Below are 17,732 nucleotides of genomic sequence, written 5' to 3' on the forward strand. Positions count from 1 at the left end.
ACTATTAAACATGTCGGGGAACATTTTTTATGTCCCTATAAAGAAATTATGATGCAGTAACGTCACACGCTGGAGGAAGCCGGCTCTCCTCTGACCATGCTCCACATCTCGTTTGGCCGAAGAGCTTCATATGACACAATATTATCTCAGCATATTCAGGCTTTTTTTTTTTTTTTTTAATTCACTTTTTATTGAGGAATTTTTTAAACATTTTATACAGAACAAAGAACAAGAACAGTTGGGGTGGGGGGTACCAATATCACACAGCATCATCATTTTCTCCTATCATCATTCTTTGCAGCAGTCGTTGTTAGTTAAATGACAGTTTTAAATAAAATCAGAACTTGTAGGCTTAACATATTCTGTCCATTTTGACCAGGTTTTGTAAAATGAGTCCATTTGTAACTTTCGATGAAAAGTCACTTTTTCCATTGTGTAGATGTCTTGTATGATGTTGATCCAGTCCTCATTTTGTGGTTGCTCAGGTTTGAGCCATCTCCTGGTAATGGCCTTTTTGCTTGCTGCTAAAAGAATATGAAGCAATTTCTTGTCTGCATAGCTAAAGCTATCTAGTAATATGTTGCCAAGATACACAGTTTCAAATAAAAAGGGGACAATATTCAGGCTTTTATTGACGTAATATCTGCTCATTCATTATTTCTTGTGTTTTTCTATAAGTAATGACAATTACTACTTCAAGGTAATTTAAAAAGGCGAAGAAAATCATGCCGATGTGAGTTTAAGCTTCTCACTGAAATTGTGACTGATTAACATCTTAATCTCCTCAATAATTTAAAGCAGTGTAAAGTAGGCTGTCAGTACCTATAATTCCTTAATGCTGGTAAATCTTACTGTAGCTGGAGTAGAAATGAGAAAATCCACTCTGGCTGTATACAGTGCGGCTCCTGTGGAGACGTGAGCACAGTTCATCTGAGCAGCTAACAGGAGATTCAAACATATGCACAAATCCTCACTCCTACACTCACACAGCACACACACATTTAGTCGAAACATACTCGCTGAGAGTTTCTCAGCACTGTTTAAGGTGATTATAGGCCTAATGAGTAGGAAGGGCACTTTTTACTATAGACTAATTAGTGTGTATTATAAAGGATGTGGGCTAATGAGTGTGTTGGCTGAGTGTGTGCTGATTCAGGGTTTAGGCCACTGTCAGGTTTTAGCCCGAGGATCAGGAGGCAGGTTTGTGCGAGTTGTTCTGATTGTGTTTTTAATCGTTAAGGAGGAGGATCGATCCCGTCTTGCCAATACTCTACGACATAAAGCTCTGCTTTGTTCTTAGGTGCCCTTTGTTTTTTCTTAGATCTATTATTGTGATGATGCCGGAGGATCTTTCCACAGTTTTATGGGCAGCAAATCGAAGACATCTTTAGTTGTATTCTATTACAGCTCTACGACGCTGTGTAAAGATGATTTAGAAAAAAAAGAATGCATCAAATTTGAAGTGTACATTTACAAAAACAAGTCAGTCTGAACGTGAAATGTATTGTCTTCGTACAGTTTTTAATAGAATATACAGTCATAGAATAAAATGATTAGACCATTGTTTTCTTCAATTTCTTGTTATTTTTTATGCCTGGTACAACTAATATAATGATAATGAGAAAAATAGCTCATAAGAGTTTAATTTAAGAGCTGATATCTAGACATTTTCCATGGTTTTCTTGATAATAACCAAAATCATTTTCAAGAAAACCATGGAAAATGTCTAGATATCAGCTTTTAAATCAAACTCTCACAGCTATTTCCGTTATCATTATTTTTGTTTAAACAAATGTACTTTTAGTTGTACCAGGCATTAAACATAAACAAGAAAGCAAGAAGAAAACAAGGGTGGTCTAATATTTTTTCCGTGACTGTATGTCACAAGGGATTAGCAATTAATTGCATTCTATTTATTAACATTTTACCCAACTTTTTTGGAACCAGGGTTCTTAAAGTAACCAAATAAAAACTCATAAGATTGTCAGTTAAAGTATCTTAAAGTACAGTTAACAACAATAAACCACTTCTTGTCACTTTACACAGGTGGTCAACTCATAACTAGTACTTGCACTCACTGGCCACTTTATTAGGGTACACCAAACATCTACTCAGCCATTCACATGGCAGCAATTCAATGCATTAAGGCATATAGACATGGTGAAGACAATCTGCTGGAGTTCAAAGCGAGCATCAGAATGGGGAAGAAAGGTGATTTTAGTGACTTTGATCGTGGCGTGGCTGTTGGTGCCAGACGCGCTGGTCTGTTTCACAAACTGCTGATGTACTGGGATTTCCTCTAGGGTTTATAGAGAATGGTCCGAAAAAGAGAGTGGCAGTTCTCTGAGTGAATATACCTTGTTGATGCCAGAGGACAGAGGAGAATGGCCAGACTGGTTTGAGATGATAGAAGGTCAACAGTTACACAAATAACCACTTGTTACAAGTAGTGGTTGACCGATACAGGTTTTTTAATGCAGATGCCGATGCCGATTATTTTGACATCAGTCTTAACTGATCCCCAATATGTGCTGCTGATTTTTTTGGGCCGATTCTTGAAGCTGATATTGCCTTTTCTCTCTCCATTTACATGATAAAAATGACACAATGATAACAAATGTTACACAAGTCTCAATTTAAACAAAAAAAGAAACATTTATTAACAAACAAAACATATTAACAGTTAGATAGCAAACAATGTGCATGTTGTTCTAGGCCTGGAGGTGGTCGCGCCTCAGATGATCCACATATTTGATGTGTTTTTCTTTTTTCCGGTATCAGCAGCAGCTCACCAGAGAATGTCAGATGTTGCACCGAGCCTTGCCTGGTGTTGGCTCAGTGAAATGGGCTAACTGATCAGCGAACGCACGCAAGTATCAGCCGATGCCGATACAAGTAAAAAAAACGCAAATATCAGTCGATGTATCGGCCGGCTGATATATAGGTCTATCTCTAGTTACAACCAAGACACACAACACGTCCAACCTTAGACAGACGGTCTACAGCAGCAGAAGACCACACCACCACTTTATTAGGCACACACTTAATAAAGTCTATACAATATTATGTAAGTACTAGGCATGTAAAAAGATACAGTAATGGAAAAAAATATTAGACCACCCATGGCTAGATATCAGCTCTGAAATTAAACTGTTATGAGCTATTTTTGTTGTTACCATTATATGTGTCCAAACAAATGTGCCTTTAGTTATACCAGGCATTAAAATCAACAAGAAATTGAAGAAAACAAGGATGGTCTAGTAATTTTTTCCATTACTGTATATTTATACACTTGATTATTGCAATATTATTATTTGTGATACCATATTGATTCTCAAAACATTATAGCAAATGAATAAATAGTTAACATCCAGCTTCCTAGCAGACATATTGCTCAAACTGGGACTGAGATTAATGCAAATGAAGATTCCACTGCTCTGACTGCACAAAAAAATGAATTTTTTCAACTCAGATTTTATGCATATCATAGCATTGCTTACAGTGTAGCAACATAATGAATCGTATCTCCTGTGAGGGTTCGTATCATATCACCAGATTCTTGCCAATAAACAGCCCTAATAAGTAAATTTCATGTAAATCAGACATTTTGACAAACGCAAATGTGAGCTGCAGTTTTCAATTAATTTGCCGTTGCATCTGTTTATATTTAACTTTACTGAGGCAGCATCTCATCACACATTCAGTTCCTGCACTGATCCTGGGACTGCCTTCCAGATGCAGGATGGGCCATGGGATTTCTATCAGTGCACCAAGTCTAGAAAATAAATGATAGTGTAGTGATCTTGACTCCACAAAGTTAACTTCTGCAAAAGTTGCATCCCACATGAGGGGAAAAAAAAGGTTTATTAGTCATAAAGATCTAACATGGTAATCTTCAGACGCGGTGCAATTAATCCAATAGGAAACAGACGACCTTTATGGAAATGAAAAAGAAATGCAATGAGACGGATGAATATACACAAGCCACCTACACAAGTAGAGCAGAGTCAAGAGGATATTGATACAGCTGATGTTTCTATTGAATACTGAGGTAAATGCAGTCAAATGCATTATATAAATGTTTTGTGTGTTATATAAATGTCATATCAAAAGACAGAACAGCCTTAATGATATTAAACAGCTACAAAAGATTGTTTTTTGACAGAGAAAACTTTAATACATTGTTATTGATGTTGTTGAATGAACAGTGGGTTTTTAACAGTATGTCATATTCAAGCCTGCAATAACTGGATATTTTGGCCACATGGGGGCCCAAACAACATTGACATATCATCACCAAATTAATGTCAAGCTGTTTTTTTAATATGACCTCCGGACAATGTCCAGAAAACCTGTTTCAGCGATGAGGCGTTTTCTGGGGACACCCTGAGGGAAATGGCCCACGGGGGAGCTTCCACAAGAACGACATACCTCCAGGAGCTCTTTGTCTGTTCACATTTGCACCGCTCACAGGGATCAGGTCAGCTTTTTCACTTTGACGAGTCAAAATCACGTCGTATTTCCCTCACGAGTTGGGTTCCGTAAAGCGTGCTTCACTGTTGCTCCATTTGTCTGTACAGGCTGGAGTTTGTGTTTTGTGGTTTCTGTTGTTAAAACTATACTTTTTTTAAAAAAATTGGCTGTCACAAATGCTGCATTGGCTGTGTTCGACCAACATGTGCATCATTTAATGTTGCTCGATTACTAGGAGAGTACCTACTGATATAGGATCTAAAAACTTAACTCAAAACGGCGTTCTAAGAACTACAATCGTCCCTAGTTCTTTCAATGCGGATACAATAAAAAGGAGGGGTCTTAGTAGAGGTGGGGGGAAATCAATACAGCATAGTATCGCATTGCATGGTGATATTATATAGATTCATGGCCGCCAAGTATCGATATTTTGCATTTTGGAGGCCGTAGCGGGCTCACTTTCAGGAATATACTGGAGATGCTGCTATCATATGAAACTAGAAGATCTAAGGAATCTGTAGGCATCATGTGTGTCAGGATATCGTGTTGGGAAGTTTTCGAAATAACGCTGCAGAGTTGGGCTTTTTTTAATGTTTCATTCAAAAAAATTCAAAGCAGTGAAGCTTAAAGTTTTTGAAAGTTTGATAAAATGCTGCAGTTGTTGTTGTCCATACATGTTTGATATCAGTTGAGTTCAGTTTGACTGAATACTTTGTTGGTCAGTCTGTGGGTTTGACTCTCATTGTGAAGAAATAAAAAGACTGAAGTGAGATGAACAGACTGAGAATTTTCTCTTATTTGACAAAACAATTCTTGATTGAATTTAATTTTCTGGACACAAAATACAGTGAAACAATTCAATCGCAATAGATTGTATCCCAATACTCACCATATCGCAAAATGCTTAAAATTGCAATAATATCGTATCGTGACTCAAGTATCGGGGTTAAAATCATATCGTGGGGCCTCTGCTGATTCACACCTCTAGTTCCTAGAACACGTGGTCTCAAAAAACATCTTTGTTTTGCTAAATTATGTTTACAAAAATTGACACTGAAACAATCCCGTACATGTTTATATTAGATATGTATTTGTGTAACGTCAAAGAACAAGCAATGGCGCTCAAAGAGGATTTATTTACATCAAGTGCCTGAAATGATTTGCTATAGTATTAACATCCCCAAGCAAGGCGAGCCACAGAGCCTCTGAAAGCAATGATGATATTTATTCAAGTTTGTTTCACAGCGAGGCCACAGGGGAAATGAAAGGGCACCGCATGAGCACAGGTGCTGAAAATGTACACTGTAACGGTGCCACAGTAGCAAAAAATTTGATTAGTAACGTTACATAACCTGACATCTATATTGTGTGCATTATATCCAGTAGCTTCACTGTGCCGAGTGGAGACTGACCTGCACAGAAACTGCCCCCTCTCAAAAAACACTCACTCTCACTCACTTTCTCACTTTTCCATGGCAACAGCAGACACTGCATACCAGAGGTGCACGTGGGTTGCAGCTTAAACAAGGGCTCAGTCTTAGAGAGACCACAGCTGAAGATGGGCTTACACTCTCTCTCATCTCTCTACTGTCTTGTTTTTTTTTCATCTTTCTTTCTCATTTATCTTCTTTGTCTTTGTTTTTTTTTCTGTCTCTCCATGGCCCCCTCGCAGAAACACACACCTTCTGTCTGTCTCTCTCTGTCCTGCGCACACACCAGTACACACACACACACACACACACACACACACACACACACACACACACACACACACACACACACACACACACACCTAACTCCAGGATAACGAGAGAGTGTGTTCTAACCCTCCTCCTCTCCCACAAAGCCCTGACTGTTCCCTGGTCCACTGGGCTCCTCCGGTACACATGGCACCCTACACACACACACACACACATACACACATAACCGAGCTCATAAGTCCTCATTGGTAATTGCAGCAGTCAAATGTTCAGGACGGCATAACAGCCCCTAAGTCTTTTAAAACTCCACAGGTGAAATGTGTGTGCACACGTGCACGACGATGCGAGAGGGCCCCAACAAACTGAGCAGCTTTCCCAATGCGTGTCTCATTTAAATATTTTGGAGCTGTTTCATTTTTCTGAAGCCAAGGAGCCACTGGGGGGAAAAAACATTCAAATGAACAACGGCATCAGCAAATCAAGTTTCTACCAGATTGGCATGCATCCCTAATGAGCGTTTGAGAAAAAAAAAACGCATTGCCCTCGGAGCTGTTGATTCCCAAGCAATGTCGGTCTGTCTGTCTCTGTAATAGGCTGCCCTGCACTCTTCGCTCCACAATGTTTACGCTTCATCTCCTCGCTGTCTTTAAAGACAACTTAGCAGGGGGAGGCTAAGCCGGGCGTGAGTGTGCAGGCACATACACACACAGAAATACAGAGGCTGAACAGTAATCTTTCAACACACTTGTGCCATTTACACAAAGTATTTGCAATGTGTGTGTGTGTGCGTGAGTGTCGTCTGTAGCACATTATCGTCAGGGCGACCTCCTCCTGTCCTCCACCACGACAGACATTCCAACCGCAGGGGTCACCGCGACAACGGGGAGCCAATTACACACCAGTGTGTTTGATCAGAACAGACGGCTGACGCACACACACTCGGACGCGTGCACGCAAACACACTCATCGCAATTTCAAATCCACGCTCGTTTATTCACTTCCAAACTCATCTCTTTTTGGCAAATAGCTAAAGTGGCGTCTCCGCTCTTTAATTTGCACGCCTGTCAATGTCTAAGAATGTTTATATTTATTTCATTTATGCGTCTTTCTCGGCGAGTTTGTTTTGAAATCTGCGGGGATCTGGAAAATGGGGGGGGAGTCGTGGCAGGGAGGAGGGGGGGTGGGGGGGTCGATGGCTCCAAACACATGTGACAAACGACACGGGACCCCAGTGCCCCTCTGTAAATAGCATGTGTGCGTGTCCACATGTGTGTCTGTGTGTGTGTAGCACAGTATTGTATAGTCCAGCCCCTGGGGTCCTGTGGGTGGTGGCCCCTGTATGTGGCTCTGCTGTCACATCTCTTTACGAGCCATCTTTTCGCCTGTCACACACACAGAAGCGCACACAGAGAGACACACACACGGCGCCTGGCCTGCCATGTCCCTTAAAAGCCAGGAAACACAGATGTGGCAGCAGATTAATGTTGTATGGCCCAGGAGCACGCATAGAAGCACTCACACACACACTCACACACACACACACACACACACACACACACACACACACACACACACACACACACAGAGCTGAGGCTCGGGTCTTTTTGCACTTCACAGAAACATTAAAGGCAATTAATGGCACCTGCTGCAACACTTGATGATAATTTAAGAATGCTCAGATTTGTTCTGCAGTCTTTGGTTCTTCTCTGAACTCTCTTTAAACTGTCAGACAGGCTGTTGTGTTGCTCCTTGTTAAAACTGAAAAGTTAAACTCTGTTGGCTAGATAACTTGACTAAGTTAATATCAAGATTTGTAACTTCATCCACAGAGGGAAAAAAACTAAAATTTCAATGCGTAATAAAACACACAAGATCTAAAGAAATCCAACCTTGCATAATGAGAATTACAAGCACCGCTACAAAGGCTGCATTAGTTTGAAGGCCAATTAGCGGTATTTGTCAGTCATTAGAGCAGGGTAGCAAATCAGCACTTTGATACATACTGAAGTCTTGAAAGCACCACGAGACCCCTAACAGAGCTCAAAGGAGCATCTGTGCCCAGATTGCAAGTGCATCTGTCAAAGAAACGAAAATAATTTAATATGCCAAGAGGTGCCGTCTCAAAAATCGATTGAAATCACTTTATCAAACACAAACAGTGTTTAATAGCTCAAGATGGTAACATTGGTGTAACTTGGATAATTGAACAATTCTATTGAGAAGCTGAGTAATGGATAAACTTTGTGTCCATTGATGGATTGATTAATCAATGTGAGGGAAAAGCATGTAAATAAGATTAGACTGGGATAAATTCATCTTAAGTTGCATTTTGTTGCAACCAAACGGCACAATAGCTGTCGAATTAGCACGCAATCAATATCGCAACACATCGACTATCGGTCTGATAACCATTAGAGCAATGGCTAATATTTCAGCTGTTCCAGTGGATATCTGGATAGCGGACATCCAGGCCAAGACTTCCTCTTCTATGCATCACTGTTCACGGTCTGATTAGCTTAGGATGCAAGGTGGAAGTTGAGTCTATGACCACCTAATCTCTTTAATCAAATATCTGCATATGAACACAGATACATTTTTTTAAAAAGCTAGTCTGACGCACTGGATGCAGGCTGTTTTTGATACGTTTTGGCCGCCTATTTCAGACGGCATTCTCCCTCCATCGGCTATCTCTGCTAGGGCTGTGGATCTCTCCAGATCTCTATGTATTAAAAAATTTCATCTTGATCAGGGGCCGGCAGCCTGTACTCACAAAAGAGCCATTGTTGGACAAAAAAAGAGAATTAATGTTGGGACGGAGCCCCAAACCTTATTTTGATGTGTAACAGCCTACTGAGTCTAAATTAGCTAAATTAGCCTACCAACATAAGTAATAATGAGCATTTATTAATATGATTTTGTCAGAATGCAGTGAAGAGCCAAGTGCAAATGAGAGGCTTGACACCAAAGAAATATCTCAGGAGATTTGGAATTGAAAGCTAGTCTAGCTAGAGAAACTCAAAACTAGACTTGAAGTTGGTAAAATGTAGCTGTTAAGGTGCCGGGCTGTAGATGTTATAATACCGTTTATAGGGAAAACAGAAATAACTGTTCATGTCGTATGATTTTTTTGTCACAGCCACAAGGAGCCACTGCAGATGGTCTAAAGCAGTCCTGTGTAGGAGTAAATACCCAACATTTCCTGATTTTGCTGCTTCCCAATAAAACCTTTAAATAACAAAATAATGGGCCAAAACCAAGTACAGTATACGCAAATCATTGCATGTACAAAGCAATAAGCACTCCAAAGCATATTATTTTGGCACGGTCTGAATGCGGTCGGGGGGCTACACAGTGGCGTAGTGATTAGAACTCTTGCCTCAAAGCAAGAGGGTCGCCGGTTCGACTCCCGCCTGCGGCTCTTCTGTGTGCAGTTTGCATGTTCTCCCCGTGTCAGCGTGGGTTCTCACCGGGTACTCCGGCTTCCTCCCACAGTCCAAAAACATGCAGCTTAGGTTTAATTGGTGACTCTAAATTGCCCGTAGGAGTGAATGAGAGCGTGATTGTCTGTCTCTATGTGTCTGCCCTGTGATAGACTGGAGACCTGTCCAGGGTGTACCCACCAGCAATACGTGTTTGAAGTGTATTACTGCTGAATCTGCAATCTCAGATTGGTTTGCCACCATACTGATGGCTCAGCCCTCTGACATATTCAGAGCTCAAGGTTCAAGGTTTCTTTATTTGTACCGTTCCGAAGTACTGGTAAATTCTTTGTGCAAACAGGAATTCAGCGATCCCAGTATAAAAATGACAACTACATAACATACATCATGACAGACAAGACAACAGCCATACACATCCTTACATATACAGTCCTTTAAAAAGTGCAGTCATTGGCAGCTCAACAGTTGTGGTGGCAGCAGGTGGAGGGCTGTTTAAATTTTTGATTATTAACTGTTCTGTTCTGTTCTGCATCGACACATAATCTTTCAAGATGGAATCACACATCTAATAATCACAGTTTTTTGCAGGGGCAAAGTTATTGCATAACAAGCTTTTCCTGTTGAAAAACAAGCCAAAGTGTTTTTTTCCTAATCACAGAATGATTTTTTCCTAATCACAGAATGATTATGGCCAATTTAGACCAGTGCGGTCAGCCTTTTTTGCTCTCCACACACTGTTTACCTGCATTTAACCAAAGTGGATTCAAACAGCATTGACCCTTTCAACTTGGACTAAAATCAGGAACTTAAACGCTTTAGATACAAAAAAAATCTGGTCCCATTATAGAGATTAACGCATAATTAACCAAAAATCCTGAAGTGAATTTGTTGGAAGCGCAAACTTAACTTTCTGCTCACCATTAGCGATGCATACCGAAATGCACCTTGGTTAATTTATTTCACTTCACTCCTTACAACTTTATGCACACAGGCTTTTACCTTTGAACTTTTATTAGAGAACCAGATAATTTGTAAAGCGGTAGCTCATCTTTTGTAGGAAATGATTCAGCCAAGAGAGTTTCATGCAAATCCAGGCTTTTGAAGTGCTCAAACAGATGGTAACCTAACATTGTCTATGCATAAAATGAATTCAATGAACGAGCGTAGCCTCCAGAAGCCCGGACGCCGAAAATACCGCAGTGGTGATTGTGTTACTTTGAAATGAAAGTCATTTCCCATTCAATCTTTTTTCATTTACTCCCTGTATGTACAGTATGCTTTCTGTAGGGGTGAGTTATGCTCATAGGAACTATTCCTAGAACAAGTTGTCTGACCTCATCGTGTTGTACATTCAGCCACATCTGAAAGTGGGTTGAAATGAGGGCCAAGATATGATGAATTATTTAAATGTGGCTGTAACAACACACATTTACAGGCAGTCTTTCCTGGAAGGCGTTCACAGTGTCGAGCTCTGTTGCAAAGTTCAAAACCTGCTTACTTTCTCACCTCCTCACACCTTGTTAATCACAGCGAGAAGTAGGTGTGAATGTCAGATTGCAGTTTTTTCCGAAAAAAGTAACAGAAATTGTCAGACACGGCCCCTTAAAAAAAGAAAAGTTAAGTGACATATTCTTTTTTTCTTTTTGAAAGGAATATAAATTATTTGGGCAGTGACCTGCATTCTCAGCAGGGATCGGTCTTTTTTTAGTTCCTCGGCCCCTCGCAGGTGAGCCAAGAAGTTAATTTCGGACACTGCACAGATGCCTCGCTGTGCACGCGGCCCTTTGTGGGGCAGAAAGCGCTGACACACACCGAAGCCATCTATCAGCGCGCCGCTACTCGCGCTAGCTCATCACCTCGGTGGCGGGGGAAGCAGCGATCGCGCTGTCGTCTCCCCTTCAATCTGCTCCCCTCACTCGCGCTCCAGCCTCCTCATCTCTAACCTTGTCTACCTCTTGGTTCCCTCTTCTCCTCTGGCACCCTCATAAATGAATCATCACATCGCCCAGCAGAGCAGAAATGTTCCTTAATTGCACCGACATAACCAGCGCTGTCTTTCACATGCACACATATCAAACGCACACACCGCTAATGGGTGGTGGGTTGTGTGAAAGAGGATGGGGGGGTGTTAGGGGGGGTGTTGGGGGGGGGATCGCGTGTCTCACTGGTATGTGCCCTGTCGATGCAACTCAGTGTTAAAAGCGTGTGTCCATGTCCTCTCTCCCCTCATTGTTTTCCTCCTCTCCCATGTTCTCCTGGTGTAATGATTTGGATCAGATGCTGCTGTGTGGAATTAGGATCTCCCCCTCCTCCTCCTCCTCCTCTTCCTCCTCCTCCTCCCTCCTTCCCTCCCGCCCGCTCGCTCCGTCTCTCACACTGGCCCTCTGGCTGACAGGCATCTCGTTAGTGCAGTATGTCTGTCAGTGAGGTTCGAGATTGAGCTGTGCCCCCGCATATCCCTGATGTCTCTCTCACACACACAAACACACACACACACACGCAGGCAGGCTGAGTTGAAGACGGCTCCGAACAGACAGCCTCTCTGGCCTCAATAATGATCTCATGTCCTGTACTTTTAAGATGTCACTCTAATGGAAGCGTTATTTTTGTCCCGCGCAACCAAAGACGATCATTTTGTTAACACTGTTATCTCCCTTGTTCCTTCCCTCTTCTGCTTCTGATTCTTCTTCATCCCTCCTCTCCCCTCTTTCTCTTCTGTCAGGTGGAGTTCAAGATGAAGAAGACAGATGCCATCAGATGGGAGAAGCTGGAGGGAGAAGGACAGGAGTCCAACATCAAACACTTCAATCCTAGTCAGTGCACAGCTCCTGCATTTACACTCTTTTCTCCCCTCAACTATCCTCCCGTCTCAGCTCTCATCGCTCCCTCCATCTCTCCCTTTCCTCCCTCCTCGTATTTCTCTCTCTCTCTCTCTCTCTCTCTCTCTTTGCAAAGATCAATATAAGCTCCCGTGTTTGTCTGTTCTGCACTAAAATGAGAGTGGGCAGTCGAGCCCTGCTAGAGTCTTTCATTAGTCTGACGGCAAAAGTGTACAGGGAGAGGGAAAGGTATGACAGCGGAATATGACTCAGTATTTTAGCCCACACATTCGCATTACTGACAGGATTAATTACTTATGTAAGTTTGTGTGTGTGTGTGGAAGGGGGGAGTAGAAGTTAAGTGGGCAGCAAAACCATCCTCTCCATGCAGCCAGCTCAGCCTCCAGGACGCCCTGTTTATAAGTGCCTGCTTATAGCTCACTCAGACCGCCGTTACATTTAAACATGATATTGGACATCTGATTTTATGGGATCACACTGGCGCATGTCCACACTTGGCCTGAATATGTCTACTGTGCGTCTGGTTGCTGTATTTATGTAAATCTGCGTCTGGATTACATTTCCCCGCTCTCCCATCTCTTGTTGGGATTACAGTGGGCGTATTTGGTCCTGGAAATATAGAAATCAAATCACAATGTGATCCTTCAGCGTCTCAGTCAGATGATTCAGTTAGCAGAGGGAGCAAAATGAAGTCAGTCGATGCATCTCTGCGCGATTAGACGATAAATGTCAAGGTATTAAACTGCATTTAATTGAGATCTCTATGAAAAACATTTATGAACACTTGTTTGGTTTCACAAAAGCATTAAGCTGTTTGTTTCAGTGATTAAAGAGCTCTGAGTGTTCCGTCTTGCCAAATGCCTCGCAGCTTGTTTAAATCTCTCTGATTTGGTCTTTAAACTATCATATGTAACATTTCTGCATTAAAACAACTAGAACTATGTAATATATTTGTTGAGTTGTGTTCCTGCATTATCCCAAATGTTTCCAGTGATGGTCAAACCAGAGAAATCTCTCTCTTTAATCAAGGACACCCTCCGTGTCCTTGGCCTGACAATGGCGTCATATCTGGCGTCAGCGCTGTGGTCGTCTGCCAGAAGCTGTCATAAGTTGACTTTATCCAGTTTTTAAACCACATTTTTACATAATACTTTTTTATTTTTTTTAGATCTTGGACATTTTTTTAATATCTATATTTTTTAACAAGCTGCAGCTCAGCTCCAGCCGCTAGACCAAACAGCATTGGAGGAATTATGATTTTGAATGTGAAACTGATTTATTTTGTGTTTTTACTGGTTTTAATCAGTGGGTTAGTTTGCTTTGGAGAAGAGGAGAACTCTGTGGACAATTCGGCTCCCGGTAAAAACTTCCTAAATGTCTGGATTTTAAGTTATCAGAGTAAGAAGCTGAGCAGAAGCACAGCACAGCTCCAGCCCCTCTGCCATCTGCCGAACAGTGTCAGAGAAACACAGATTTTTAAGGGTTTTTCAGTGCTTAATTGCAGCATTGTTTGTATCACTTTTGATTAGGGCTGGGTGATATGGACCAAAGGTCATATCCAGATATATTTCGGCTGAATAACGATTTACGATATTTTTATCGCAAAGTGAGAGCAAATGTTCAGTCAAAGCCAAATATGACATGTCACAAGCAAGGTTTTAATAGTGTTTTTTCATTAGTTTTAGTTTAAATTTCGTTGTCAATTTTTGTTGTCAAATTCAGTTTGTTTTAATGAGTTTTTAGAGTGTGCTCGCTAGTTTTAATTTGTTTTTATTTTTTGTAAAACGCTTAGTTTTAGTTTCAGTTTTTATTAGTTTTAGTTTTTTTGTAATGGGGTATTTGTTGGATGCGGGATTCAATAGGTTCACAATAAATGTTGCCTTAATTTCCTTTGGTTTATCCATCTCGGCCCCAATAAGTTTACTAAGTCATAAAACCAAATAGATTACATAGATTTCATATCAATCAAAAAGGTTTACGTGTGAAAAAAGTTGACAAAGACAGAACTAAGGATATATTCACCATAATTGTAGTTAGTTTTAGTTAGTTTTGTAACCACAAAATAGTTTTGGTTTTTTTTTAAAACGCTCATTTTTATTATTTCAGTTAATGAAAATGTTCAATTCTAGTATTCGTTAGTTTTCGTTAACTATAATAACCTTGGTCACAAGTAGTTGGTTTTTTTTTAAACCGTTTATTTAAGTGAACATAAATACTGTATAACAGGAGTAGCTTTTTGTAAAATCAAAGCTCCATAAAGTGCACATTTATTGAAATGTGCACTTTATGGAGCTTCGAATAATAAATAAAAAATCTTAAATTAAAATTGCCAATGAAATAAAATAGGCCAATCTTTTTCTGAAATAAATATATTTATATGAGGAAAGAATAACGAACATTACAAAAGAACTAAATATGACAAACCCTAGTAAGGGCAGCATTTATATATACAGAAAGAAAAAAAACTATATTGATATATGCGATATGGTCTAATCCCCTATCACATTTAAAAATATATCGATATATTTTTTTTATATCGACATATTGCCCAGCCCTACTTTTGATTTAGGTAAAATATGTTATACCGCCAAGGTGTTTTTGGCTTAATATTAAACCATTTTTCCCTCTCCACCAGATGAGTACCCAACATCGTCCCAACAGGCCTGCAAATGGGACAAGATAGTGGTGGACATCGGCGAGGAGGAAAACACTGACAAGCTGGAGGGAGACGCAGCGCTCAACAAGCTCTTCCAGCAGATCTACAGCGACGGCTCAGACGAGGTCAAGCGAGCCATGAACAAGTCCTTTGTGAGTATTTCACTTCAGTAGTATTAGCTAGTAATCACTTAAACCACAGTACATATCGTCACACTGTTAAAATAATCTCCTAAGTCATTTTTTGTCAAAATTGGATTTTTTTTGCCTAAATCATCTCCTCATGACGCCGGCCACCTATGGTAAAATCACCTACATCCTCAGTTGATAGATTATGTGATTTTACCCCTTTAAGATAATGGCCTATGTCAAGTGTGTGACTTAAGCTGATTTAATATGCCTAAGTCAAAATAAAATGTGACTTAGGTAATTTTTCTTGCCATGCCTTTGTGACTTAAGCAAGGTATGGTAACACTTTATTTTGAAGGTGTCTACATAAGAGTGACATGAGCGTGTCATAAACATGACATGGAATGTGTCATGAGCATTAATGACACTTTGAAGTAACATTAATGCTCATGATACTTGTCATGTCATGTTTCTGACAGGCTTGTGTGACTCTTATGTAGACACCTTCAAAATAAAGTGTTACCATATCTTGCTTAAGTAACAAAGGCATGTTTAAAAAATTTCCTAAGGCATTTATTTCTCTTAAGTTACATAATTTACACACAGTGTTATTACTATGCCAATAGCCATCCTTTGTTACATCCTTTTTAAGTGAAATGATCAATAAATATCATATGTTACACTTTTGGTGAATTTTTTTGTGTTTCCTGCAAAACTTGAAAAAAATGAATTAGGCGATTATTTTAACAGGGTGACGATATGAACTGGACGATGTCAGGCACACAAGCATGCAGTGAGATAAAATTGAGATATTGCTGAACTCCAGCACAGCAGAATGGTCTGTTGGGGCGTACTGGTGTCATGCTAGCTTTGCACCATCCACCTCAGGTACAGAGATTATCTTCATAATAACCAAAATCAACATCAAGAAAAACATGGAAAATGTCTAGATATCAGCTCTTAAATTAAACTCGTATGAGCTTTCTTTGTTGTTATCATTATATTTGTCCAAACAAATGTACCTTTAGTTGTACCAGGCATTAAAATGAACAAGAAATTGAAGAAAACAATGGTGGTCTAATATATTTTTTCCATGACTGTATATTTGCCCAACGTCTTATTAAACAGAGACAAGTTGTTGCATAACTTCATTGCCGTCTGTCCTCCCTGTGCAGATGGAGTCTGCTGGTACGGTCCTGAGCACCAACTGGGTGGATGTGGGCAAGAGAAAAGTGGAGATGAACCCACCGGAGGACGTTGAGTACAAGAAGTACTGAGCACCTCCCTCCTCCTCCTCCCTTCTCTCTCTCTCTCTCTCTCTCGTTCTGTCTCTCTCTCTCTCTCTCTCTCTCTCTTTCTTTGACATCAACTCCAGCAGGAGTCTTTGTTACGCTGCAGTCTCCGTGGCCGTCCACCTTCCTCAGTTGTCCTGTAGCTCTGGTGTTTTCACTAAGTGCAGGGAGCCCACGGCCCACTCTGACAGACTGACTATGAGATTTTTTTAAAGGAAAGTCTGTATTAAAATGTGACTGACAGACCTGAAATGCTCCGACTCAACTTTTAGATCATTTTTCTTTTCCTGATTTTCTCAAAAAAACGCCCACAGCCTTTCTATCCAGGAGCCTTTTATGACTTTCTATTATTATCAGCAGTTGTACAAAAATGTAAAGTTGTTAAGAAATAAGAAACAATTGAAACTAGAATTACATTTCTTGGCTTGTGCAGTTTTCTTTTCTGTACATTAAGTAAAAAAGTCAACAGCAATACTCTGCAAGCTGACTTGTCTGGAATGTGTGTGTGTGTGTGTGTGTGTGTGTGACATGTCAGCCAGTGGCGTCGCACCGGTTCCTTCCCCTCAGTGTGACTCAAGCTTCAGTGTAAATAAAAGATTTGTTGTTTGGCTCACAAACTTTGACTCCTGTTTTACGGTTTGTTGTCTTCTGGAAACTGTTTTGGACAGGTTGGAAAGTCAAGGAAGGAAAGCAAGAAAAAAAAAAAAAAAGAAAAGAGAAAAATTGTAATCTGTGATGTCAGAGAGCCATGCTCGGTGCTGGGAGGAATGAAATGTGGCATTACTGATATGAGCGCAGGCAGTTCAGATGTGGCTGGCGGCTCCAGGATGTGGTTTACGTATCGTGGTTCGATTGGTATCAAGACGGAGTGAGCCTCGAGTTGTTTGGCCAGCAGGCGAGGATGCGGCCCCCGAGGTGGAGTGGTGATTTACAGTCGGGAGAAGCGGGCACCTTCCCCGTCCTCCAACCACATGTATGCGGCAGCTGTAACAGTGAGGGGGCGTCCTGCCGCGGCGAGAGAGCATTAATATGGATCAGCCTCCTAACCGCATCATCAAGCCTCTCACACTGAGTTAAGTGTTAAATTCATCACACATCGTTTCATCTCTCGTGACGATCAAACGCCCGTTTGTGGCTCTGGATGGAACTCTGAGCTTCACAACACGCACACACACTCCTCCACTATCCCTGACACACACACAC

The 17,732-nt window shown here is 40.8% G+C and overlaps 1 protein-coding gene across 2 annotated transcripts in view; it reads left to right on the forward strand.

The window, feature by feature from the left end:
* The window catches only part of sugt1 (SGT1 homolog, MIS12 kinetochore complex assembly cochaperone), a 30,239-nt gene extending 13,093 nt beyond the window's left edge, over positions 1 to 17,146 (forward strand). For both annotated transcript variants that reach the window (XM_059345325.1, XM_059345326.1), the window contains exons 11-13: positions 12,336 to 12,426; positions 15,089 to 15,261; positions 16,413 to 17,146. In XM_059345325.1, coding sequence (XP_059201308.1) covers positions 12,336 to 12,426; positions 15,089 to 15,261; positions 16,413 to 16,514 — 366 coding nt within the window. In that variant the 3' untranslated portion in view covers positions 16,515 to 17,146. The remainder of the gene's footprint in view (positions 1 to 12,335; positions 12,427 to 15,088; positions 15,262 to 16,412) is intronic.
* Positions 17,147 to 17,732: the final 586 nt, after the last annotated feature.

Source organism: Centropristis striata, chromosome 11 (genome assembly GCF_030273125.1).
Source record: "Centropristis striata isolate RG_2023a ecotype Rhode Island chromosome 11, C.striata_1.0, whole genome shotgun sequence".
NCBI classification, from domain to species: domain Eukaryota; kingdom Metazoa; phylum Chordata; class Actinopteri; order Perciformes; family Serranidae; genus Centropristis; species Centropristis striata.